The 24362-nt window shown below is 48.8% G+C and overlaps 1 protein-coding gene across 3 annotated transcripts; it reads left to right on the top strand.

The window, feature by feature from the left end:
• Nucleotides 1-2933: 2933 nt before the first annotated feature.
• Nucleotides 2934-24291, top strand: BSDC1 (BSD domain containing 1). 3 transcript variants are annotated; one of them, XM_044237686.1, is made up of 11 exons: nucleotides 2934-2974; nucleotides 3238-3298; nucleotides 7755-7871; nucleotides 9848-10015; nucleotides 11596-11650; nucleotides 14554-14630; nucleotides 15095-15163; nucleotides 15338-15416; nucleotides 16434-16913; nucleotides 22437-22540; nucleotides 24037-24291. In XM_044237686.1, the coding sequence occupies exons 1-11, from the start codon at nucleotides 2964-2966 to the stop codon at nucleotides 24067-24069; spliced, it is 1254 nt and encodes a 417-aa protein (XP_044093621.1). In that variant the 5' UTR covers nucleotides 2934-2963; the 3' UTR covers nucleotides 24070-24291. The 3 variants fall into 3 exon arrangements, with proteins under 3 accessions (XP_044093621.1, XP_044093620.1, XP_044093623.1); XM_044237685.1 differs by having other exon boundaries at nucleotides 14554-14669; XM_044237688.1 differs by lacking the exon at nucleotides 24037-24291 and adding an exon at nucleotides 22712-23653 and having other exon boundaries at nucleotides 14554-14669.
• Nucleotides 24292-24362: the final 71 nt, after the last annotated feature.

Below are 24362 nucleotides of genomic sequence, written 5' to 3'. Positions count from 1 at the left end.
CTTTTGTGACTGACTTATTTCACTTGGTGTAATGTCTTCAAGATTCATCCACACCATAGCATATGTCAGAATTTCCTTAGTTTTTAAGGATGAATAATATTCCACTATATGTATATACCACATTTTGTTTATCCATTCATCTGTCAACGGACACTTGGGTTTCTCACACCTCTCGGCTATTAAGAAAACGCAGAGATGAACATGGGTGTAGAAATATGTTAAGATTCCTGCTTTCAGGGCACGTGGGTAGCCAAATCGGTTAAGTGTTTGCCTTCGCCTCAGGTCAGGATCTCACATCCAGGATCGAGCCCCATGTTGAGCTCCCTGCTCAGTGAGGAGTTTTCTTCTGCCCCTCCTCATGCTCCTTCTCTCTCTATCTCTCTCTCAAATAAATAAATAAAATCTTTTTTTTTAAGATTTTATTTATTTATTTCACAAACAGAGATCACAAGTAGGCAGAGAGGCAGGCAGAGGGAGATAGGGGGGAGCAAGCTCCCTGCCGAGCAGAGAGCCCAATGCGCGGCTCCATCCCAGGACCCCGGGATCATGACCTGAGCTGAAGGCAGAGGCTTTAACTCACTGAGCCACCCAGGCGCCCCTAAATAAAATCTTTTTTTAAAAATCCTTTCAGTTCTTTTGAGCATATACCAAGGGGTGGAATTGCTGGACGGTATGGTAATTCTATGCTCAGTTTTTTGAGGAATCACCATATTGTTTTCCAGAGCAGCTGCGCCATTTTACATTCTGTATGTTTTTCAAGACACTACTTTCAGGATGAATTAAGGCTATACAATGGGAAGGCAAGATTGGGACAGAGATACCAGTTAAAAGTTTCTCGAATTTATCTAGATGAAAAACATAGTGGCTGTGATTTACATAGTAGCAGGGGAGATAGTAAGAAGAGACCAGGTTCTAGTTTTGCTTTAAAGGTAGAGCCAACACAGTCTGTTAAGGGTCAACTCTGATTTTGGCTCAGGTCATGATCTCAGGGTTATAAGACAGAGCCCTGTGTAGGGTTCCAGGCTGGGTGTGGAGCCTGCTTAAGATTCTCTCTCTCCCTTTCCCTCTGCCCCTTTCACCCTTTCCCTCTCAATAAATAAATAAATAAATAAGAAATAAATAAAGGTAGAACTAATATGTTTGCCAAGCAGCTAGCTTTGGAGTAAGAAAGAAAAAGATCAAAAATATATCCCCTGCGGGGTGCCTGGGTGGCTCAGTGGGTTAAAGTCTCTGCCTTCGGCTCAGGTCATGATCCCAGGGTCCTGGGATGGAGCCCCACATGGAACTCTCTGCTCGGCAGGGAGCCTGCTTCCCCCTCTCTCTCTGCCTGCTTCTCTGCCTATTTGTGATCTCTGTCTGTCAAATAAATAAATAAAATCTTTTTTAAAAAAAAGCTTATTCTTGAAAAAAATATATAGATCCTCCCCGTTTTTGCCTTGAGCAACTGGAGGAATGAGGTTGCCATTTATAGCTTTGGGTAAGTTTGCAGAAAGTTGAGATTAATATCAGGAGTTGGGGGGCATATTAAGTTTAATATGCCTATTATACAACCAAATATTGATAATGATCCTGGTATTCAGAGATGTGTGGGCTAAAGAAAAAATTTGAGAGCAGCCAGTGTATAGATGGCATTTAAAATCATGAGACTTGATGAGATCATCTGATGAATTATTACAGACACACAAAAAGAGAGGGCGCTCTGAGCCTTGGGACATTCCAGCAATAAGAGGTCAATGAAAAAAACAGTAGAGAACAGTGAGAAGGAGATGCTGGTGAGGTAAGAGGAGAGTCAGAAGGGCACTGGTGTCCTGGAAGCCAAGTGAAGAGAGTGTTTTGGGTGGCTCAGTTGGTTAAGCAGCTGCCTTCGGCTCAGGTCATGATCCCGGCGTCCTGGGATCCAGTCCCACATCGGGCTCCTTGCTCGGCGGGGAGCCTGCTTCTCCCTCTGCCTCTGCCTGCCATTCTGTCTGCCTGTGCTCGCTCTCTCTCTCTGATAAATAAATAAGTAAATAAATAAATAAAAGTAGGAAGGTGACCAACTGGTTCAAAGAAAGATTGAAAGTTGGTCATTGCTGTTAGCATCCCAATACAAGTCAGGCCAAAACCTGACGGAAGTGAATTCAATAAATGATGGGAAGAGACGGGAATTGGAGCCAGTGAGTACAGCCAAGTCTTAAAGAAGTTTTGCTGTAAAGGGGAAAGGGTGTCCGATCAAGAGAGTGTTGGTATTTATTTCCACGCTTTTAAGATGGGAGAAACAGCAGGTATGACAGGAACAATCCTGTAAAGAGGGGAAACGGAACGGGGGTGGGGGGATTACTAAAGCTCTCCCAGTAAACAGACAAGAGGCGATGGTATTTGATGGGTAGCAGATCCAAAGTCTCTCCCTTTCACAAACTAATCCATGTCCGTTGAAGAATTTTTCTCCGTACACCTGCAGACCCTGGCCCAGTGCCCTGCTCTGCGCTTGTTGAATTAGCCCGAAGAGACCCCGAGCAACCGCTACGCGGTTTGTTTCATAAAGGGGGGTGGTCCTAGCTCTGCGCTCTAGGATCCAGACTTTCGAGCTCCAGACCCGCTCCCTTCCTTCTTCGCCTCTGCGCGTACACCTCCGCGGTCCAGGCCGGCGGACGTGGCCCCTGGCAGCCACCGTATCCGAAGTCAGTTTGATAAAAACTAGGTGCTGGTGGGGGTAGGGCTAACACTTGGGGGTGGACTTGAGAACCGAATTGAGTGAGGATTGGGCCGAGAGTTCAGGGGCGGAGTTTAAGAGAGAACTCTAGACAGAGAGTGGACCGAGCTCATGGAGGCGGGGCCTAGTGATGAGCCGGGGCGGAGATTGGGCTGTGGGCGGTGTCAGCCCGAGGATTGGGCCGGGCGCTCTGGGGCGGTGCTTGGGAGGGGGGGTAGTGCCGTGTCGGAAGTCAGAGGTCAGTAAATAGTGGTGATGTCATGCAGGCAAGATGGCGGAAGGGTGAGCCCGTCATCCAGCTCTCGGGCGTTGGGGCCTGAATTCTCCCAGGGTCGGGGTGCTGGGCCAGGGTCCCTGTGGGGAACAGGAGGCCAGCCCGGGAGTGGACAGGGCTGAAAGGGCGGGGTGGAGTCTCAGTGCGAGGGGGTGGGGAAACGGTCTGCCAAGTCTCGGCCCGCGGATCACATCTCTGGGAGAAACTGAGACCCGATCATGCGCGGGCAAGAGTCGCACCGCAGGGCCGCCAGATATATCTGTCTTCGCAGGGAGGACGTGGGCTGGTGGCGGAGCTGGCTGCAACAGAGCTACCAGGCAGTCAAGGAGAAGGTAAGCCGGGCCGGCGCCCTTCCTCCGCCAGGGCCTCGCGCCGCCTCATACAAGCAGGTCCAAGCTGCCCCGCCCGACCAGTGTGGGCGCTGGGCCTCAAAGATGAGGCCCACCCGGGCCCTACTGTTACCCCTGTCGGTCTTGGGGAGGACTGACCCCCGACTCGGACCAGTGTGACACTAGCCACGGTGAAATACAGATTGTTTTAAAGGCCGGAGCTTCCTTTTTGTAGGAATCCATAGGAAGAGCAGTTTATTCCAGCTAAGGAAGTTCACAGCTTCGTAGAAGAGAGAACCTTTGATCGATTGACGAAGAAGTTTGCAATAGAAACTTATTTCTGTAGTCCTTGAAATACTGGAATTCCACAGCTAGCACTCTGACAGGTCCTGAGGGTGCAGATGCTATCCTGGGCCTCACAAAGCTCACAGTCTGGTGGGGAGGCAGCAATCCCTGTGGGATGATGAGTGAGCCTTGGCTCTGCCAATAGACAAGGCTGATGTGTGTTTCTATTCCACCCCATACTAGTTTGTCAGAACCAGCTCAAGTGAATCCTGGAGGAAAAGTTAATTACTGATTACTTCAAGAAATTGGGGTGAGTCCTGCTTCAGGGCAGACTCCGGGAGGCTTCTGATCTCAGTTAAATCAGTCCTTTGCTCTGGGGGGCATTTTAATACCTTCTTTAGACTGCATACTCCTGTTCAGCCTCTCAGCTAGCTACAGCCTAGCTAATCTGAGAATGTCCTGAGTTGTTTATGTTGTTGTTGAGGATTAAGAGAATTTCACACTGGAGTTTAATTGAAAAGCTCTCAAAGGACCTCAGAATACTGTTGAGCGATCTCCTGGAAGGAGAATCTGACATTCATTCAGCAACTGGGGCGAGGACTTTCTGTGTGTTGCCCTCAAGGCCGGTCTTACCATAACTCATGAAAAATAGATAGTTGGTTAGCTTTCCATCTTTGTTCTTGGGGAGCTCCCTATTTGAGGCCAGGGTGTGGATGTTGTTTCTGCCTTTGACAGTTCCCCATTCAGAAAGAGGGGACTTAATTTCTCTCTCGGTTAGTTACTGTTACATGAACTTGTACAAGTTATTTAACCTCTCTAAACCTGAGTTCCTCATCTGTAAGATGGGAGTACTGAGAACACCTACCTGATAGTACTGTTGTGAGGATTAAATAATAATGTGTGTAAAGCACTAGGAACAATACTTAGCACACCGTAAGTAGTATATAAGCATCAGTTATTTTTATTAAGTCCTGAGGAGGGTGCTGGGGAAACCTCTTAAACACCTCTAGCCCATTTTTACTTCCATTTTTTCCCTTGGTCATTCAGTGCTTTTCTGGCCTTGCCCCCCTTGCCTTCCCATTTCAACTCCATCTAGAATACTCAGTTCCCAGGACCCTCAGTTACCTTGCACCCCTAGCATCCATTGCCCTAGAGACCACAGTTCTGAGTTGGTGCTGTAATCTGTCTTCCTCTGCTCCTTCCCTCCTCCTGCAGTCATTGTGCTTGTTTGCATTTACGCACAGACACTGATAAAGGCATTGCTCCTTGGTCCAACCACAGATTCCCCAAGCTTATTTAGGCCTGAGCACCAGCCCCCAACAAGCTTTTTCAGTCTCTGATTTGCTTTTCTTCCCCTTATCTTCGAAACTTTCCCCATACAAAACTTTCCCCATACCTAACTCTTCCCTCCAGTGCTCTGTTCAGCTACTTCCTCTTTTTTACCTCTAGGAGAAACCCTCGCCTCCTACTTTTTATATTTGAAGTCAACAACATGATCTCTCATAACTCCCTCCCCATCCCTGTGGCCACCACATGTGAGCTTATCTGTAAACACACTCAGCTTCACCTACCACTTGCCAAATCCATCGGGTGGTTTTCAGCTCTTATCTTCCTGGGCCTTTGGGCTGCATTTGACACTAGTGATCACTCAGCCTCTTTCTTGAAACTCTACTCCTTTGGCTTTGTGGCTTGCTTCTCTCTCAATTCTCCACATCTCCTGGCTCTTCTTTCCTCGCTGTTGCATGACTTTCCCTTCTTACCCTTTAAAGATGTGGTTTTTGAGGGGTCTTGTCCTCAGCTCACTGCTCTGTTCACTCGACAAACTCTTCCTAGGAGACTTCTCCATTTTCATGATAGTGTGATTCCTAGTCCTTTTCTCTGAGCTTTACTGTTTGAGAATAACTCCTGCTGGACAACTGTCCCAGTTAGCCTACTGTCATCGCACATCCTACGTGACCAAAATCATTGTCATCACCTTCTTTCTAAGCTTGCTCCCCCTTCTGCATTTTCTCTTTCAGCTGGCAGCGGTCCATCGACCCAGTCACCTAGGTTAGCAGCCAGTGGCTCTTCCTTGACTCTCTCTTGCCCTCACTCAACACATTATTTAATCCTTAAATCTACCTTTTTTGCTCTTACTTCTTGAACCGGTCCCATCCTTTCATCCTGACAGCACTATCCTTATTCATATTCTCTCATTTCCTTTTCTGAACTTTACAGCAACCTCCTGATGGGTTCTCTTCCGTCTTCTAATCTTGTCACTTTTGTCAGGCCAGTCACTGGAGTGACCTATGAAAAATGCAGAACTCATCCTGTCCCCACTCCTTCAAACTCTCAGTGGCTCCCCAACTCCCACAAGGGCTGACCAGGTCCACCATAGTTGCCCTTGGCAGCCTCTCCAGCTTTCTTCCCAATTACTTTTGCATTTCCTTCAATGTTCATTAGGACTAAAATGCTTAGAGGCTGCAGTAAATCCTGGGCCCTCTGTGCCCCGGCTTCCTTTACTGGCTTCTCTTGCTCATTCTTTGAGGTGCTCAATCCAGGCTTCCCTTCATCAAGTCTTTCTAACTTCCTGAGAAAACACCGGTCACCACTCTGGTCTTGTACACTGACACTGTCATGGGAGCATTTTTCCCGGTAGACGATGACCTTCTTGAGGGCAAGCACCCTGTCGGTTCATACGGGTCCCCTCAGAGCTCACAGTCTAGTGAGGGAGAGACAGCCATTCATCACATTATCATGGCAATGGTTATATAATTAAAATGTGCCCATGTACATGAAAATTTAATGAGCAAACTTTCTTTGAGCACCTACTCCATGCCAGGTTCTATGTCATACATAGGGAGAGCATCAGTGAGCAAAAAACACGGGCTCGATGTTCACAGAACTCTGTTTATCCAGGAAGCTAGATAATTGAAAGGACAGTCATAAGTCTGCAGCATGACAAATGTTAGAGAACATGCAGGTACCCTGGGAAGCAGGGAGCCAAGCTAATCTGAGGTGCCATCAGGGAATCTTCTCTCGGGAGGTGACATATAAGCATAGATCTGAAGGAAGAACCAGAGTTAACCAGGTGAGGGGGGTCATTCATTGTGTTTGTTCACGTATGTGTTCCGAAGAGTTACAATCATGGGTTCAGACACCCTGGAGGTAGGGAGGATGCTAGAGCATTTGAGAAACTTGCAGAAAACCAGCTAGAGCTCAGAGAGGGACACAGTGGTAGGGGAGAGTCTGCCAGAGAAGAGATGAGATGAGCTTTGGAAGTGAAGGTAAAGATTTTTTGCTTGCTCATAGGATACTGTGTAAGCACTGAAGGATGGAAAGCAGGGACAGCCTGGTCCGCTTTGCCTTCCAAAGCTCACAGCAGTGGCACAAGGACAATGTAGTGGAGGTCTTTGATGCACCCTGCAAGGAGTCAGTTTGAAAGAGCAGGTTGGCCTAGACCAAGGTGATGGCAGAGTGGATGGAGAGAGTGAATTAATAAATGACCCCTCCACCCTAATTAAGTCGTCCTGAGTCTGAAATGGAGATATGATTCCCACTCCCAGAGAAGCTTCTTATCTATACATGACACTGCCCCATTCAGAGACGTCCCAAGCTGATGAAAACTAGGCAGGCCCTTCCCCAAAGAAAAAATCACCAGAACCCTCAAAAGTGCTAATAGACACACATACTGCCACATATTTCGACTGAATCTCCCTGTAACAAAAAAAGGAAAAGTAGGAACACTTTCCGTTGATTAAAAAAATCACATACCTTTTCTTCATGTTATTTGAATTGAAACAAACATCACAACTTAAAGCATATCAGAGCAACACGTCAGACTCTGTTTTGTTTCCAGACAACATGTGACCCTTCCCCAGCCTGCTCTTGAACCACTGACAGGGCCGCCTCCCTCATTTTACAGGAGAAACCCAAGGCTTGATGTTACCTGTGGCCCCAGAGCTTCTCAGTGCTAAGGCTGAGACTCATCCCCATTCTCAGAGCAGCAGGAAGTCCCTCTGTGCGCTGCTGTTCGGTAATCCCAGGTCATGGGCTTGAGACAAGCCAGCATTGTTTTTGTGCCATGGCACCTAGGTTTTCCATGTGTCTTTCTGGGACGGAAGAAGCCCAGAGAACAGGAACAAAGGGTAGTGGTGCCAGCTGGCTCTGTCATCCCTCTCTTGTCTTCCCATAGTCCTCCGAAGCCTTGGAGTTCATGAAGCGAGACCTGACGGAGTTCACCCAGGTGGTACAGCATGACACAGCCTGCACCATTGCGGCCACAGCCAGCGTGGTCAAGGAGAAGCTAGCTGTGAGTACTGCCTCTGCCCTTGGAGAGACTGTCCCTCCAGCCTGACCCGACCTAGGCCTCTGGTGGGGACACCCCAACCTTTGTACTACTAAGTGATTGTTTCTGCCCAGAGGCTCCCACTTTGAAAGAATGGTGTCTGTCGAGCAAACAAGCTACGTGGAAGAAGTATTAACAGGCTGTCCCATTTTTGTATTGTTTCAGCAAATGTTTTCCTGTTAGCAAAGTCATTCATTATAGACAATTTAGAGAATACCTTAAGTAAAAGAAAAAGACCTAGAGACACCCTTAATTCCATCTCCCAAAGATAACAGCTGTTAATATTGGGGGATATGTTCCTTAGGTCCACTTTCTTTTTCAAAACTGGAATCAACTGAATATCATGTTTTGTAGCCTACTTTCTGACTTGATCATTGCAAACCACGCTCTCCAGCATCATAAATGGCCTGTTACTTTGCTCTGTAGGTTCAGCCAGTTCTAGGTTCCTACTGCATTTTTTACTGGTACTATAAACAGAGCCACATTGAACATTCCGATTGCTAAATTTTTGCCCTTAGTATTTTCTTTATAATAAAATACTGGAAAAGATCATAGGGTGAGTACAATTTTAGGCCTTGTGATACTTATTGCAAAACTACCCTCCAGAAAGGCTGTGCCGAGTTATATTCTTACTAGCCCTGTTTTTATTGATCAAAGAAAGACGTATAGCGGAATCTTCTTGCAAGGTAGGAATTAGATTCTAAAAGTCAGCATGAAAAGTGAAAGTTGTGTATGGTTGGCTATCCCTGCAAATCTCAAGCTTCTGATGAGGTATAATATGCGGGTTTTGTATGAACAGTTTCTCCTTTAGTGTTGGGACAATTGCACTTTCTTCATTTGAGCTCCCGCTGAACCATTTGCCCCGTGATTAGAAGCCATGTTATGAGAAACATGTTTTGGAGTTCTTTCTACCAACCTTATTTAGTTAACTCTTGTAACTTGTTGTAAATTACTGTCTGCCTACTAATCCCAGCTGCTGATGGGCATGGATGACAAGGAGTAACCCTGCTGATCTGCTAGAGTCCAGCCAGGAGCACAGATGCCATTCGTTTATTCCATTTATTCATTCCTTTTCTTCATTCATTGATTGTGTATCTGTGCCAGCATGTGCCAGCATGCTCCTAGATTCCAGCTGTAAAATGCCGGGATAGCCTCATCAGGAGTAAATATTATGGTTTCCATGAGGTTTAGAGCCTGTCCCTGTCAGCATCCCATCTGTGCTTGGCTTCGCGGCCATTCTGACCAGTGTGGCTCAAGCTCTGTCCCATTTGCCCCTTCTAGCTGATCCATATGTTGGCCCTCAGCTCGTCCCAGGTTTGCCTCTAGGCAGGGATATCTGTTCTCATCCTGCCCGTATTTCCCCAGCCTTTTGTACAAAATGTTCCACTTGCTGAATAGCCATGATGATGAAATTGTAATATTACAGTACTGCTGTTTGGTAAATGTTTGTTTTATGCCAGGCATTGTACATGCCTTGTCTTTTTTGTCACAGCAGCCCTCTCAAGGAAGTCTATTTATCCACATTTTACAGATCATGAAACAGACTCTCAGAGGTTTAGGTCTCCAAAAGTGGTACCTTTCCCACTACTCTATCCAGAGGTCCTCTTCCCCACTTACCGTGTATGGCAAGCATCCTCTCCTGCCAATTTTTGATCACCCTCACCGGCCTTGAAATTTTGATGAACCAATCAGAGAGTTCTGCTCTGACTTACCCAAGCCTACTGGATCCCCATTCCACACCCCCATCTGGTATACGGAAGGACCATGGCTGCCTCTGTCCTTCTCCAATCCCAGAGATGGGGTGAGAGGCCGTGAGCACATCCCTGGTCCCCACATAGAGAGCACACTTTTGCCCCTGATGCTTCACCCCTCAGTACCCGTCCCCTAGATTATAGCCTGCTGCTGGGCCACCTGTTTCCTCTGCCTGCTTCTCTCTGCAGACTGAAGGCTCCTCGGGGGCAACAGAGAAAATGAAGAAGGGGTTGTCTGACTTCCTAGGGGTGATCTCCGACACCTTTGCTCCCTCACCGGACAAAACCATAGACTGCGATGTCATCACCCTGATGGGCACACCCTCTGGCACAGCTGAGCCCTATGATGGCACGAAGGTATCCATTACATTCATCCTCCTCTGCAGCTGCCTACCAGCACTGGGTTCTAGCTTCCAACATGCACTCACAAAAGCGATACGTGTTCAGGCCAGAAAATAAACGTGTATGTAACTAAATTGAAGAATACTAGAAAGCAGAAGTACAATGATTCCTAAATCCATAATCCCATCCCTCAAGGAGAATCACTGATCTCTCTTTGGTGTCTAACCTGTCATTTCTTTTTGTTTGCGAGCATTGGTAAAGATAGTTTGAATTTTTTTCTTTTTACCCGAAAAGGCACTTTATACATGCCATTTTATAACCTACTATAAAAAAAAATGTTTAAAATATATTAGCATCTTTCTTAATCACCATCATGGTAATGTCTTTGAATTCTTGCAAGTAAAGATAGCATCATTATTCATTTTCCTCGTGTTGTACATTTAGATTCCCTTCAGCTTTCAACCGTAATAAGGACTGCTCTATGGGCACGATCCTCTCAACACTGAGGTTAAGGCTGATTTCCAGTGGGCATGAGTGCATGGGCCGAGGATGTCTTCAAAGCACCTAGATCAACCACAGCGGCAGGATATTTCTTACACATTTTATCTTCTCAGCATTACTTCTTACGTTTCAGAGTATTTTCTCCTAAATGCACAGTGTGATGTCACGGCAGCTGGGCCTTCATAGCATTTTTACCACATTGAAATTCCATTCGAAACACAATGATTTTTCAAGTATTGTCACTAATACCACCATTTAGTGACCATTTGAGTGGAAGTGTGAAATTTCTTAAATTGTAGGATTTTACATTCTAACAGCAGTGGGTCACAAAGGCCCTTGCTGAAGTTCTGATGAAGACAGCCAGTCCATGCTTCATGTGATACTCAGGAAGGAAGGTGAGGTTTTCTGTTTGTCACTCCTGTGACCTTAACAGGAACCCAGGAGGTAATTCATTTGGCAGACTGCATGAAATTTAGACATTCTTGGGGCATCTGCCTTCGGCTCAGCTCATGATCCCAGAGTCCTGGGATCGAGCCCCATATCAGGCTGTCTGCTCAGTGGGGAGTCTGCTTCTCCCTCTGTCCCTCATCTCTCTTTCACTCTCTCAAATAAATAAAATCTTTTAAAAAGAAAAAATATTAAGAAGTTCTTGAATGGTTTTAATTTGAGGGAGCTACATTCCTTCAAAATTTACCCATAAATTTGGGCTTTATTAATATATTTGAACTAACATTTTTCAAGTTTCACATAATTCAGAAGCATTTTATACATATTATTTTGTAGTCTGCTTACACTGTATTTTCTTAGTTCCCAAGGTAGAATAAATACTAGGGGAAAGACTATTTTTCTGAAGGCCCCAGTTTTGCCCTCCTAGCCCAGTGCTCCCCTCTCTAGCCATAGGCTGAGCTGCCCCATGGGTCTGGCAGCCAGCAGGGGCAGAAGCTGGATTGAGGTTGACTTCTAGTGGGAAGAAATGTATAGGGGAGGGACATCTTCAAAGCACCTAAATTAACAACAGTGGTAGGGTCTGCTCTCAGAGAGGACATGTGTTCTCTGCCTAGCACTCCAGAAGTCCTGTTCTTTGTTTCTTACAGGCTCGCCTCTATAGCCTGCAGTCAGACCCGGCAACCTACTGCAATGAACCAGATGGTGAGGGGGCAGCTGTGAGGGGGCAGGCCTGTAGGGAAGGGAGATGGGGGGATTCTGGGATGAGCACCCTGTTTGTCTCTGATAGCATAGGCCCGGCTCCCCGTGTGGAGGGACGAGGGTGGGGCTAGAGCGCACCTTGTAGCGGGATGGGTTGTCAGTCCCTTTTCCTCCCTGAGCCTGAACTGTGTTCCTCCTGGTCTACAGACACTTGACTCCACTCCCTCCCACTCCGCTCAGGCCCCCATCCCACCCCAGGCCTGCTGCCCTGCCGGCCTTCTCTTGAGCGTTTGTTTGCCAAGCCCTGCCATGCAGCAAGTCCCAGGCTGGGAACTGGAGCTCAGAAGAGAAACGGGCAACCATGGAAGCAGTGATAGTATGGATGGAGTCCTGCTTCCATAGATGGGAGCCCAGAAGGAAAGCATCCAGCCCGACCTGGGGAACCTAAGAGATGACACTGACATGGAGGTTTTAAGGGTGAATTAGGAGTAAACTAATTTCAGGGCACCTGCCTGACTCAGTGGAACTTCCAACTCTTGATCTTGGGGTGCTGAGTTTAAGCCCCGCATTGGGCATGGAGTCTACTTAAAAAAAGAAAAGAGAAGTAAACTAATTTTACTTTTGGCAGTGGGAGAAGGCCTTTCAAGCGTGGTGACAGGATATTTGAAGCTTCTGCACTGGGGAAGGCTGCCGAGGGGGCATGTGAGGGAAGGAGGCAATGAGAGCTGTCGGTGGGGACCCCGTGGGGGCCAGATCAGCAGGGCTTTGGGTGCCAGACTAAGCAGTTTGAATTTTGCTCTGTATGCCTCAAGGTAGTGGTTCTTAACCTTATTTTAGTCATAGAGGTCTTTAAAAACCTGCTGATAATGACAAGCCCTCTCTCCACAAAATTTTATAATGCAACAGGGGAATTCTTTGACCCTCTGAAGCCCATTCTTGGGTCGTAGCTTAAGAAGCCCTCCCTAGGAGTGCCTGGGTGGCTCAGTGGGTTAAGCCTCTGCCTTCGCCTCAAGTCATGGTCTCAGGGTCCTGGCATCCAGTCCCGCATCAGGCTCTTTTTCAGCAGGGAGCCTGCATCCCCCTCTCTCTCTGCCTGCCGCTCTGCCTACTTGTGATCTCTCTTTCTGTCAAATACATAAATAAAATCTTTGAAAAAAAAAAAAAAAGCCCTCCCTAGGGGCACCTGGGTGGCTCGGTCGGTTGAGCTTCCTATTGTTGGTTTTGGCTCAGGGTCGAGAGAGCAGGATCCTGAGATCAAAGACTCAGAGAGGAGTCTGCTTATCTCTCCCTCCCTCTACGCCCCCACTCACTTGCTCACACTCACTTTCTCTCTAAAATAAATAACATAAATCTTAAAAATAAATAAATAAATAAAACCCTCTCTAGAGGGCGTATCTTCCTGAGTCAGTCAGTTGATCATGCAACTCTGATGTCAGGGTCGTGAGTTTCAGCCCCACGTTGGGTGTAAGAATTTACTGAATGAAAAAGTAATGGGATGCCTGGGTGGCTCAGTGGGTTAAAGCCTCTGCCTTCGGCTCAGGTCATGATGCCAGGGTGCTGGGATCGAGCCCCGCATCGGGCTCTCTGCTCAGCAGGGAGCCTGCTTCCCTCTCACTCTCTGCCTGTCTCTCTGCCTACTTGTAATCTCTGTCTGTCAAATAAATAAATAAAATCTTTTAAAAATAATAATAACAATAAAAATAAAAGCCCTCCCTAGAGAACTACTGAAGGGTTTTGCGGGCTAGGGTGATTAGATTTTGCATTTTGTGGAAGAGTCATCAAGCATGGTTGTAAAGGGTAAACTAGAGAAAGACAGAAGATGGGCAGACTGGATAGGAGGCTTGGTAGGAAGGCCAGAACCTAGGGAGTGGCAGGTGCATGGAAGAGGACAGTGTGCATACGAAGACACTGAAGAAGTGGAATACAGAGGGATCAGATAAAGGAAGAGTTCAGGAGGGTCCCCAGGGCTCTAGCGGATAACCACGTGGGACAGCGTGGGAGAGAAGAAAGTGAACACACGTGGGGTTTGCTGCACTTGAGCAGGCAGGAGTGTCCGGAGGACACCTGGACCCCCAGATCTGGAGCCCAGAAGGGTAGCTGGGGCTGTGAAGATGGAAGAGTTGTCAGCGGAGGCAGTGGTTGAAACTTGTGGTTTAGTGGAGCTCATCTTACGGGAAAAAAGAGAATGAGAAGAGCTAAGGAGAGGAAAAGAGGAATCCACTGAAGACTCTGGTGGAACAACTAGAAGGGTGGGAGGAAAATCACAAAAGCCCAAGAAGCCAGGAGAGAAATGGGCTCCCAGGATCAGGAGATGGATTGGTCACATGAGGGAGGGCAGAGAGGTAGCCTTTAGACTGGAAACATGGGGGGCGCCTGGGTGGCTCAGTGGGTTAAGCCGCTGCCTTCGGCTCAGGTCATGATCTCGGGGTCCTGGGATGAGTCCCGCATCGGGCTCTCTGCTCAGCAGGGAGCCTGCTTCCCTCTCTCTCTCTCTGCCTGCCTCTCTACCTACTTGTGATTTCTCTCTGTCAAATAAATAAAATCTTAAAAAAAAAAAAAAAATTCTCCCTAGACTGGAAACATGGGGCCCGTGAGGACCTGAGAATAGTGGTTTCAGAGCGGAGAGGGCTCAGTGGCCAAGTGTAGTGGGCTAAAGTGTGAGCAGGCTTGTGAGAACATGCAGACTACAGGCCGTCCTAGAGATCACCTTTCAGTGCCTTGCCATGATATCAGTGGGGCCTACTACCCCATTACCCTTCCGGACCCCCCACCTTTGGCAGAATGGCTTTGGAAAAAACCTTAAGCTTCCCTCACTGTCCTTGTCCATGCTTAGGTGTCTTTTCTGTGGGCCTAGTGTTCCCTCTCCAGACCCAGGAAACTGACCATCAGTGTTTGTCCCTCTGCAGGGCCCCCGGAATTGTTTGACGCCTGGCTTTCCCAGTTCTGCCTGGAGGAGAAGAAGGGGGAGATCTCAGAACTCCTTGTAGGCAGCCCCTCCATCCGGGCCCTCTACACCAAGATGGTGAGGGCGCAGCTGGCAGCACCTCACCCAGCTTTGGTTTCAGGTGTCGGGAGGTGGGAGGGACATATCCAGAGTCACTCCGGAGTCATCTGGCCCAAAGAGCCATCAGAGACTCTCTAGAGGCAGACCAGCCAGGTCCTAAGCTAAAAATCCACGTGGGTAAAGCTGATTTACCAAGCTTCTGGCACTCATGTGAGAAATGGAAGGGCCAGCAAAGCCTAATGGGAATTCTTTTCTCTTTCCTTGGCCAAGCTGGGTCGGGAAGGTGGGTGTAGGGGTGGAGGGTGTAAGTGCTCTGAGAAAAACCGCCAGCCACTTAACCGCATCTGAAATCCAGAGCAGCTGTGGGCAGTCTGATAAGACTGGGGGCACAGACCCTACACAACCACTCCCAGAGTCTCATCTCCACTGTCCCCTCCCTCCAGGTCCCAGCAGCTGTTTCCCATTCAGAATTCTGGCTTCGGTATTTCTATAAAGTCCATCAACTAGAGCAGGTATGCTGGCCTGGCCTGGGAGGTCTTCCACTCAGCCCTTGGGGAAGTAGGCTGGATTTTGTTGAGGGAAGAAGGGGCACCTGGTACCAAGAGCTCTGGGGTCAGGGCCAGGGTCTGGGAAGAGCTGGCCCTGACCGCTTCTGGCCATCTTTTCCCACCCCCCAACACACTCAGGAGCAGGCCCGGAGGGATGCCCTGAAGCAACGGGCAGAACAGAGCATCTCTGAAGAGCCTGGCTGGGAGGAGGAAGAAGGTAAGAGATAGTGAGAGGTCCTGGTGGGCAAGTAACAGGTCCTGTCATGCCTCTGGGGACCATCTGGCCATTCTGTGAGCATTCTGCCAGAAGAGACCTGATACCCAGGGAAGCATAGGGCATATATACAGCATCTGTATATGCTGAGGACAGGCTCAACTAACAAGGGAATGTTTGCCTGGGCTGGTGGAATTCCTGGTTCAGGTACAGAAATCACTGGGTCAGGAGGGGCAGATTCCCCTGCCAGCCCATGGACCAGACCCTTCAGAGTCACCTGGGATGCTGACTGGAATTCCAGATCCCTTCCCACCACCCCCCCATTCTAAATGAGACTCTGGAGGGATGTGGCCAGGCTTGCTTTTTGCTTCACGCCCAAGCACGGGAGCCCAACACAGGGCTTGAACTCGTGACCCTGAAATCAAGACCTGAGCTGAGATCGAGAGTCAGACACTTAACCAACTGAGCCACCCAGGCACCTCCAAACTTGTATTTCTGACAAGCTCTCCTCGTAAAGTGCATGCCTAGCCAGGTTCAGGAACCATTGGGAAGTGTTGGCTTAAGGAGGTAGCCAAGCATCCTCTACCTGGTACCTTGGCTTAGGCAGTAAGTTAGAGCCACCGTAGGCCGTTAACACATCTATTAAGTGTTCTCCTTATTAAGGAAGGTTAAGTGTTTTGTCCAAAATCATGCAGTGAGGATATAGCAGAGCTGGTCCTGAACCCAGAACTGATTTACTGTCAGATCTTAACTTTCTAATCTATGATACCACTTTGGGCTGTGCTGCTGGAAGCTGAGTGTCCACCAGCCATATGCTAGGCCTCGTGGGTAGGAGATTTTTTGACCGACAGGGAGTATCTGTGGATGAACCATGATGGGGAGAGAGTGAGGAAGCTGGCACCCTCTAGTCTTGACCGGAGTAAGCTTTGGCAGGAACGTGAGGTCTGTCTGCAGAGCCCTCCAAGGTTGCCTTGGGGCTGACCAGGGCACATAGCCCTCTTCCCCTTTCTCTCTCGACAGAGGAGCTTGTGAGCGTTTCACCCACGTCTCCAAAAGAGGCAAAGGTTCCTGTGGCCAAAACTTCCACATCCCCTGAAGGAGGACCTGGCCCCCTGAGCCCCTGTGAAGAGAATCCTGTGACTCCAGCTGAGCCTCCTACAGAGGTGACCCCGTCAGAGAGCAGCGAGAGCGTCTCCCTCGTGACGCAGATCGCCAAACCTGCCACTGCAGCTGAGGCACCAGGGTTGCCCAAGGACCTGTCCCAAAAGCTTCTAGAGGCATCTTTGGAGGACCAGGGTCTGACTGTGGATGTGGGTGAGACTGGGCCCCCGCCCCCAGCTCCGTTGAAGCCCCACACCCCTGCTGGCCGCCCCAGTGGCCCAGAGCCCAGGCCTCCAGCCAGAGTAGAGACTCTGAGAGAGGAGGTGCTCACAGACTTACGGGTGTTTGAGCTGAACTCCGACAGTGGGAAGTCTACCCCCTCTAACAATGGAAAGAAAGGTAAGTCAAGGCCAAAGCCCTGGTTGGGGGCGGCGGGGGGAGGGGGGACTAGCGTTGCTACCCTGTAAGGCAGACTTGTGTCCTCACCCCTTGGGAGGATCCCAGCGGCAGTGGTCCTTCATTTGTGATACTGATGATGATGACAGCTGCTGTCTGTTAAGTGTTTATTACCATATTTCATGCATTTAAAATGTACCTGTTTTCTGAAATGAGGGTGCATCTTACAATCGTTAGGGTCTTAGTTTCAACAAAGTAAGGTTTCTGCCAGGTTCACTTAATTTCTCATTACATCTCACAGCCCAGCGAGGTCAGTATTACTGTCCTTTCTTATAGTGAAAACAGTGAAGCTCAGAAACATTAAGTAACTTTGCTCAAATTCGCATGACCGGGAAGTGGCAGGCCCAGATTCATACCCGGGTCTCTCGGACTCGGAGCCCGTGCCCTTAGCTACCACCCTGTGCCAGTTTCCCTGCATTTGGACGATGCAGCCTTGTGCTGGGTTGGAAATCCCTGTGACATTGATGGAGGTCAGAGGTCTTCTCCCCTGGGTGACCTCAGGCAAGTCATGTAGCTTCCCTAAGCTTACTGCATTGTTACGAGTTTGAAACATAAACAGCACTTAGAGGAACAGTTGAAAAAAGAATAAAATGAATCCTCATGAACTTGCTGTGACCCAGCTTAAGTAATAAAGCTTTAGTTTCTTATCTGTGTAATGGAATTTTAGACTGGAGACTGACTTTTTGTCAAAGGGGAACCTCTCTAATTCCTGGAATTAAAGGACAGTGATAGCTCTGGTGTTGACTTTTTTGCCACATCCAGACTGCCTCTTCAGAGATAGCTGATTGTCCGAAAGGCCACTACACACACACACACACACACACACACACACCAGCCTCTCCTGAAACACACATGCACGCGTACACACACAGTCTCTGCTCACACACGTACCAGTCAGCCACAAAACTTGCCCAGCAGGTGAGCCCATGCCTGCCAGCACAGTGAGGACTAGTTTGCCGCAGTGGAGGGGAGACTGGCCCCGCCCCACCCCTACCCTGCTCCCTGATGGGAACAGCGGTGTAGGGTTTCCAGTTTCCAACACAATGCTTCCCTTCTGGCTCTGGTTCAGTGAGGTCATCCATTGAGCTCCTACCTACTCTTTATGAGACACTGAGGAGGGAGGGGCAAAAGCCGCAGTCTTTATGATGGAGCATGAAGCAGTATGGGCCAGGCTCGGTGCTGGAGTTCAGAGAAAGAAGGAACCTCCGGCACTGGCAGTTGTTTCACCGAGGAGACGGGCGTTGTAGAGGAGAGGTGGAGAGTTTGGGTCAGGTGCAGGGTGCGTGGTAGTCCCAGATGAGGGACCTATGACGTGTGGATAGCAGAGGCCACGGGGCACCTTGCAGGGGTGGTGACGGAAGCCCATTTTGTTGCTGTATTATCTCCCAGGAGAGGGAGGAGCAAAAAGGGTGGATGGATTAGCTCAGAAGTAGAAATTAAGAGCCTAACCTTAAGGCAAACTTGGAAGGTTGGACTTGGCCTGACCGGTACTGAGAGCTTTATATGTCGGGACTAAGGGCTCGGGCTCTAGGGTTCAGAAAGTTCTGGGTTCAAACCCCAACCTTGCTCCTAAACCATATGACTTGAGAAGTTACTGATCTTCTCTAAGCCCCACTTATTCCTCTGTAAATTGGGGGTAACTGTTTCACGCTAGGCCCTCATTCAGGGAGGAGATCTGAGTAGAGCCCTGTTTTGGGAAATGATAATAAGGAACCATGTCTGAGCACTTATTAGGTCTGTGCTAAGCACTGTATATGCACATCATTGAATCGTCACAGAAGCCCAAGAGATCGGAGTAATTTTCCCCATTTTTTTTACTGGAAGGAAACAGATCAATCACCCACCCACCAAGTATTTAGAAAAGTGTAAAACAGTGTTTTGGGAAGGTGGAAGAACAGGTGATGCCCAAAAGGCAGTGGGGGGGTTGGCTGGGTGGTACGACAGGCCCATTTGAGGTAGTGGTTATGTAGAATTGGGCCATGGGAGAGCGGGATCAGAAAAATTAGTGGTGGGTTGAAGCGGGACAAAATGAGATTATGGGGAAGCTGTAGCATGAGCTCTCCATCCCTCTGCTCTCCTGCCTCTGACACGCTCTGGGGTTGGGGGGTTTGCAGGAGGGCTGGGGAGTCGCTGCAGAAGACCCACTAGAAGCAATTGTCATCACTTAGTTGGGGGAAGCTGGGGTCTTGGACTAGGGGGGCCCAGTGGAAACAGAGTAGAGAGAGAGGATCTTAAAAGAATGCAGGCTTGGAGACAGTGACTCCTTTTCCCTCTTATGTCCATATCCTTAGAGGACAGAGGAGAGCTTGGTCCCTGCGCGCAGCAGAGTCTCCTGCGGTGGCCTCGCCACAGGGTTTCCCAAGGTCCCGCGGCAGTCACTGTCATTGTAGAGCTGCTTCCTACCTTCATTTTGTCCCAAGATCCACTTAATCTCAGAGCCTGGACTTACCCTGCTCAGGTTCCCTTAGCAGGAAGGAGGAGGAGAGATGGGGATAGGCCTGTGGCCTGCGAGCTAGGAGGAGCCTTCGGCTCACTGCCCTCCTTCCCCAGTGACTGACCTGACAGTGGCTTTTGCCTCCATTTCTTCTCTGGGGAAGCAGAGTTCTGGTTAAACAGAATAAAATGAGTTGAGTGACAACACTGTGAGATTAATAATCACCTGAAAATTCCCCTTTCTTAAAAAAACAACAGCAAAACTTCATGAAAGCCTTAATTGTTTTGGCATGAGTCTGTTCTCCGCCACGCGCACAGTGTCAGGGAGATCTTAGCACTCTTGTCGTGTGACAGGACAGGATGGGGGAAGGAGGCACATGAGAAAGAAAGCCCTGATTCTCATCTCTGCCACTCGAAGCCTTCATCTCGTCCTCTAAATCGGGACTGTTCATACTCGCCTCAGAGGGTGGATAGGAAGTGCTCCAAACTGTAAGCTGATACTCTGTTTTCCACCCCTGGAAGGGCTGCCCTTGAATTTAAAGCCTGAAAATGAGAGTTTCACATCCCTGGAGGGCAACCTGAGGTCGGGGAAAGCTGTCATGGCCACAGCCACAGCTCTAAGATGAGGAATCTTTTAGGAGTTGGGCTTCTGACCCACAGAAAGCTCGGTGTGTGCCACCCGAGTGTCCCGAAGACATAGGGAGACTTGGATGTGGCGTCTGAAGATCCGGGCCTCTGTTGCTGGTCTGCCCTGGCCAGTCACGGGGCCACATGCAACATGACTTACCTCAGAGACAGTGCCTCTGATGGCCCTGTTTGCTAAATTCCCACTATGTGTACATGTTACGTGCACTTCACGTTGATATCTCTGATCTTAACACTGTTGTATCTTAGAACTGCAGGCCCAGGCCTACAAGGAGTCCCCAGGTACCTATTCATAATGCAGAATTCTGGGCCACTTACCTGGGCCTGCAGGGTCTGAATGAGGGGGGTGGGGAGGCAGTCGTCTGCATTGTAATCTCCTGTGTGGTTCTCTGCAAAGAGGGTGGTTTTATCCTTATTTTATAAATAGACTGTAGCCCAAAATAACTAACCCAAGACTATACAATAGATAAAAAAAAGTAGGGATTCACAGGTCTGCATGGCTCCAGAGACCAGACATGATCTCACAAGGCTGCTTGTGGCCAGCCAGGTGGCTGAGAAGGAGAACAGTACAAGACCCCTTATAAGGACTGTAGGGGTGCTTGGGGCAAGGGTGTCAGAGCTTGGGGCCCTGGTGAGGAGCAAGCTGAGCAAGAAAAAGCAAGGACGTGTTTATAGGTCATGTTGTTGAGAGATCAGGGACCTACTCTTTTTGAAGGTGCTTTTAATAGACGAGAAAAAATACGAAGTAGTTTATGTTCATTTTAGGGAAAAAAAAAAAAAGGAAAAATTACCCCCCGACCTCATCTCCTAAAGGTAATTACTGTTAGCATTATTGTGGGTATGTTATGCATCTTTTCTCTATGTGTACAAACATCTCAGTTTATTTTTTAATAGAATCATGCTGCATATACTTTTTTTCCGCATCTACTTTTTTAAAAAAATCTGTTTTTGTAGTTTTCTTCTTAGAATAACTTTCACGTGTACATTTTATTTTTTAATATTGCCTGTAAGTCGTACCCAAATGTGCATGTTGAGAGCAGTGATTGCCAAACTTAGCAGACATCGGGATCACCTAGAGCAGGGATTAGTAGAATTTTTCTCTCTATGGCCAGATCACAAATGCTTCAGTCTGATGGAACGCCCTCAGCTCTGCTGTTGGCGCAGGAAAGCAGCCGTGGGCAATAGGGAAACAAATGGCAATGGCCCTGCTCCAGAATTTAATTTCCCACAACAGGCAGTAAGCTGGATTTGGTCCCCGCGCCTTGTCTGCCAACCCTGCTTTAGAAAAGGATTCCATGAATATTTATTGAGCACGAACTCTGTATTCGAGGCACTTGGCAGACCTGAGAAAGGAAAACAAAGATCCTGCCCTCGGGGAGCGCACATTCCAGTTCCTCTATTATTACAAATAGGCAGAGTCAGTCTCATGATGTGATATATTTGAAAGTTGGTAAATACAACGGGGAAAAAACAAGTAGTTTAAAGTATAAGGTAGGATGGTTTGGGGCAGTGGAGGCGCCTGCGTGGCTAGTTGGTGAAGCGGTTACGTGTCTGCCTTCAGCTGGGGACGTGGTCTTGGGGTCCTGGGATCAAGCCTCTTATCGGGCTCCCTGCTCGCCGGGGAGCCTGCCTCTCGCTCTCCTTCTGCCCACCCCGCTCATGCTCTTTATCTCATTCTCTATCTCAAATAAATCTTCTAAAAATAAATAAATAAAGTAGGCCTGTCAGGGTAGGCCACATTTAGATGGGACGATTTGAGCAAGGGTGTGAAGGAGATGAGGAAGTTGGCCTGTGGTCTGATGTCTGAAGAGAGAGTTCTGGGTACAAGGAAGCCCATGCAAAGGTCCTAAGGCAGGAATGTGTCTGGTGTGTTTCAGGACTAGCAAGGTCAGTGAAGGTAGAGTGGAGTGAGTGAAAAGGAAAATGTTCTTTGTGTATGTCTTCTAGAAGATGTCTGTGGCTATGGGGAGCCTCCACACCAGACTGCTTCGCCACTATAGTAACTTCCTTTTTCTCACTTAATAGTTTTAGACTGTTTTGCCATCTGCAGCCTAACATTTAAAAGTCTCATAATCTATTATGTGACTCTACCATTTATTTTTAAAATTCCCTATCAGTGAACTCTCAAGTTTGTTTTTGTTTTTGTTTTTTTTAATTTTCATCACTATAAACAGCACTACAGTGAAATTCCTTTTGGTTAAATCTTTGACTCCAGGATTTTTCCTTAGAATAGATTCCCAAAAGAGGATCACTGAGCCAGAGTGACAACAGAATGTGAGACCTTTGATGTATATTTGCCAGGCCCTTTTAAAGAGTTTCGTCGCCCCCAGCTACAGACTGTCCATACATACCCCCTCCCGCCTTTCACCCTGTGGATCTCGGTTCCAGGCTCAAGCACGGACATCAGCGAGGACTGGGAAAAGGACTTTGACTTGGACATGACCGAAGAAGAAGTGCAGATGGCACTCTCCAAAGTGGATGCCTCTGGGGAGGTGAGTGGGCCTGGTTGGCCTCAGGGAAGCAAGCCCGATGATCCCAAGGTCTGGGGACTCTCCCCATTGGGCCCAGCCATCCCCTAAGGGTGAATCCCTGCTCCTCTCTGAGATGGTAGCTCTAGGAAGGGTGCTGGAGCCTCCATTCAGGCCCTGAATTGTTCCCATCAGCAGGCTCTGCTTGCCCTAAGTTCCAGGATGGATGGTGGGAGAGTTCCTGACATTAGCGCTGCATGAAAGTCACCGGAGGAACTACTAAAAAAAAAACGCAGGCTCCAAACCCTGCCCTACATCTTCTGATTCATGGTCCCCAGCGATGGGACCTGAACAGATTTCCTGGCCTTGGGGCAAACAGCAGTGTGATCTAGGGCAAGTCACTTAACCTGAGCTTCTGTTTCCCCATCGAAAACCTAGAACTGGCCCTAGAAGCTTGTAAGCTGTGATAAATAACACACCTAGACATGTTAGGCATCGTGCCTAAGACATGGGAGTAGCAGTGAACATTTCTGAAGCCACCACAAAACCCAGTCCAACTAGAAGCTCAGAGGCCTTCCTACTCTTAGGCTTCTTCACCTGCCAGAGTCGAGTGGGCCATTTTGAATGAAAGACAGGGAGAAAAGCTCTCACAACTACTAAGTGACGGGACTGAGGCTCCAGCCCAGACATCTGATTCAAGTCAGTGTTTCTTCCACTGTCACCCAAGAACCACATGATTCCTTCCACCCTGTAGCTCATGAACCTGCTGTAAAGAGGGGAACAGATGAGAGAGACAGGCAGGGCCTCGGTTTTCATATTGGAAAACTGAAGCCCAGGGAGAGGTAGAGACCCACCCAAGAGTCTTTGGCTCCTGTGACCTCACTATACCCAGAGCAGAGAAGGCCCCTGAGCCCCTCTCATGTCACAGGGGCTTGATGCTTTCTGTGTTTCTACGGCCCTCTGTAAAACCTGACAGCTGGTTACGTAAGCAGAGTCATTCTACCGCCGAGAGGACCCGGGATCAGCTGACAGCAGGCCGACAGAAAGTGCCCTGGGGACACTTGAGCTGGGGGAGCAGGGTGCTAGAGCCCCTGAGGAAGACCCTGTGAGTGCCCGAGCCCAGTGCCACCTTGCTTCTGGTTACAGTGCCCCTCTCCAGTTCTCCTTAAGGGACTGACCAACATGGCTCCTGGAGGCAAGGTGTCCCCTTCTAGCATCCAGTGTTGGCTGGTGAAGCATTTCCTTTGGGTCTGGAATAATCAGAGCAGCAGACCCACCACTTAGGCGGAGGGCAGCTCTGCTCCCCAGACACATTCCTTAAGACAGTGGTTCACTCTCCCAGAGGGCAGGAGGGTATGGCCCCAGGCGAGGCCTGCGGGGAGTGGATGGGCTGGTCTTTGGGGGGGAGGGGTGTTGGGGGGACTATGCAGAAACGGAGGCAGCCAGGGGAGGTTGGGCCTGGCTTGACTCAGAGGAGTAAATATGTATTTGTGCTCTCCATTATCCCCTTCTGTCTGCAGCTGGAAGATGTCGAGTGGGAGGACTGGGAATGAGGGGAGCCGGAGCGTGCAGCTCCCCCGCCCACAGAACCTCCCACCCTCTCGCTTGTCTCAGCCCAGCCCTGGAAGACACTGACTGAGAATGTCCCCCCAATGGCCTCTGTCAACTAGAGCTCTGGGCACAGATTCTGGGTGGCTCCTTGCTGGTCCTTTGGACCTCTGCTCACATCCGGGAAGGGGTTCACTAAATCCAAACCAGGAACTCTGACTTGTGCCAACCATAGGATGACTCAAGGGGGAAGAGACTTACCCCCCTCACCAGAAGAGCCTACATTTCTCTGCTGAAC

Source organism: Neovison vison, chromosome 2, assembly GCF_020171115.1.
Source record: "Neovison vison isolate M4711 chromosome 2, ASM_NN_V1, whole genome shotgun sequence".
Lineage (NCBI taxonomy): Eukaryota > Metazoa > Chordata > Mammalia > Carnivora > Mustelidae > Neogale > Neogale vison.
The sequence above is the reverse complement of the archived record's forward strand: the minus strand, read 5'-3'. Positions and strand labels throughout refer to the sequence as shown.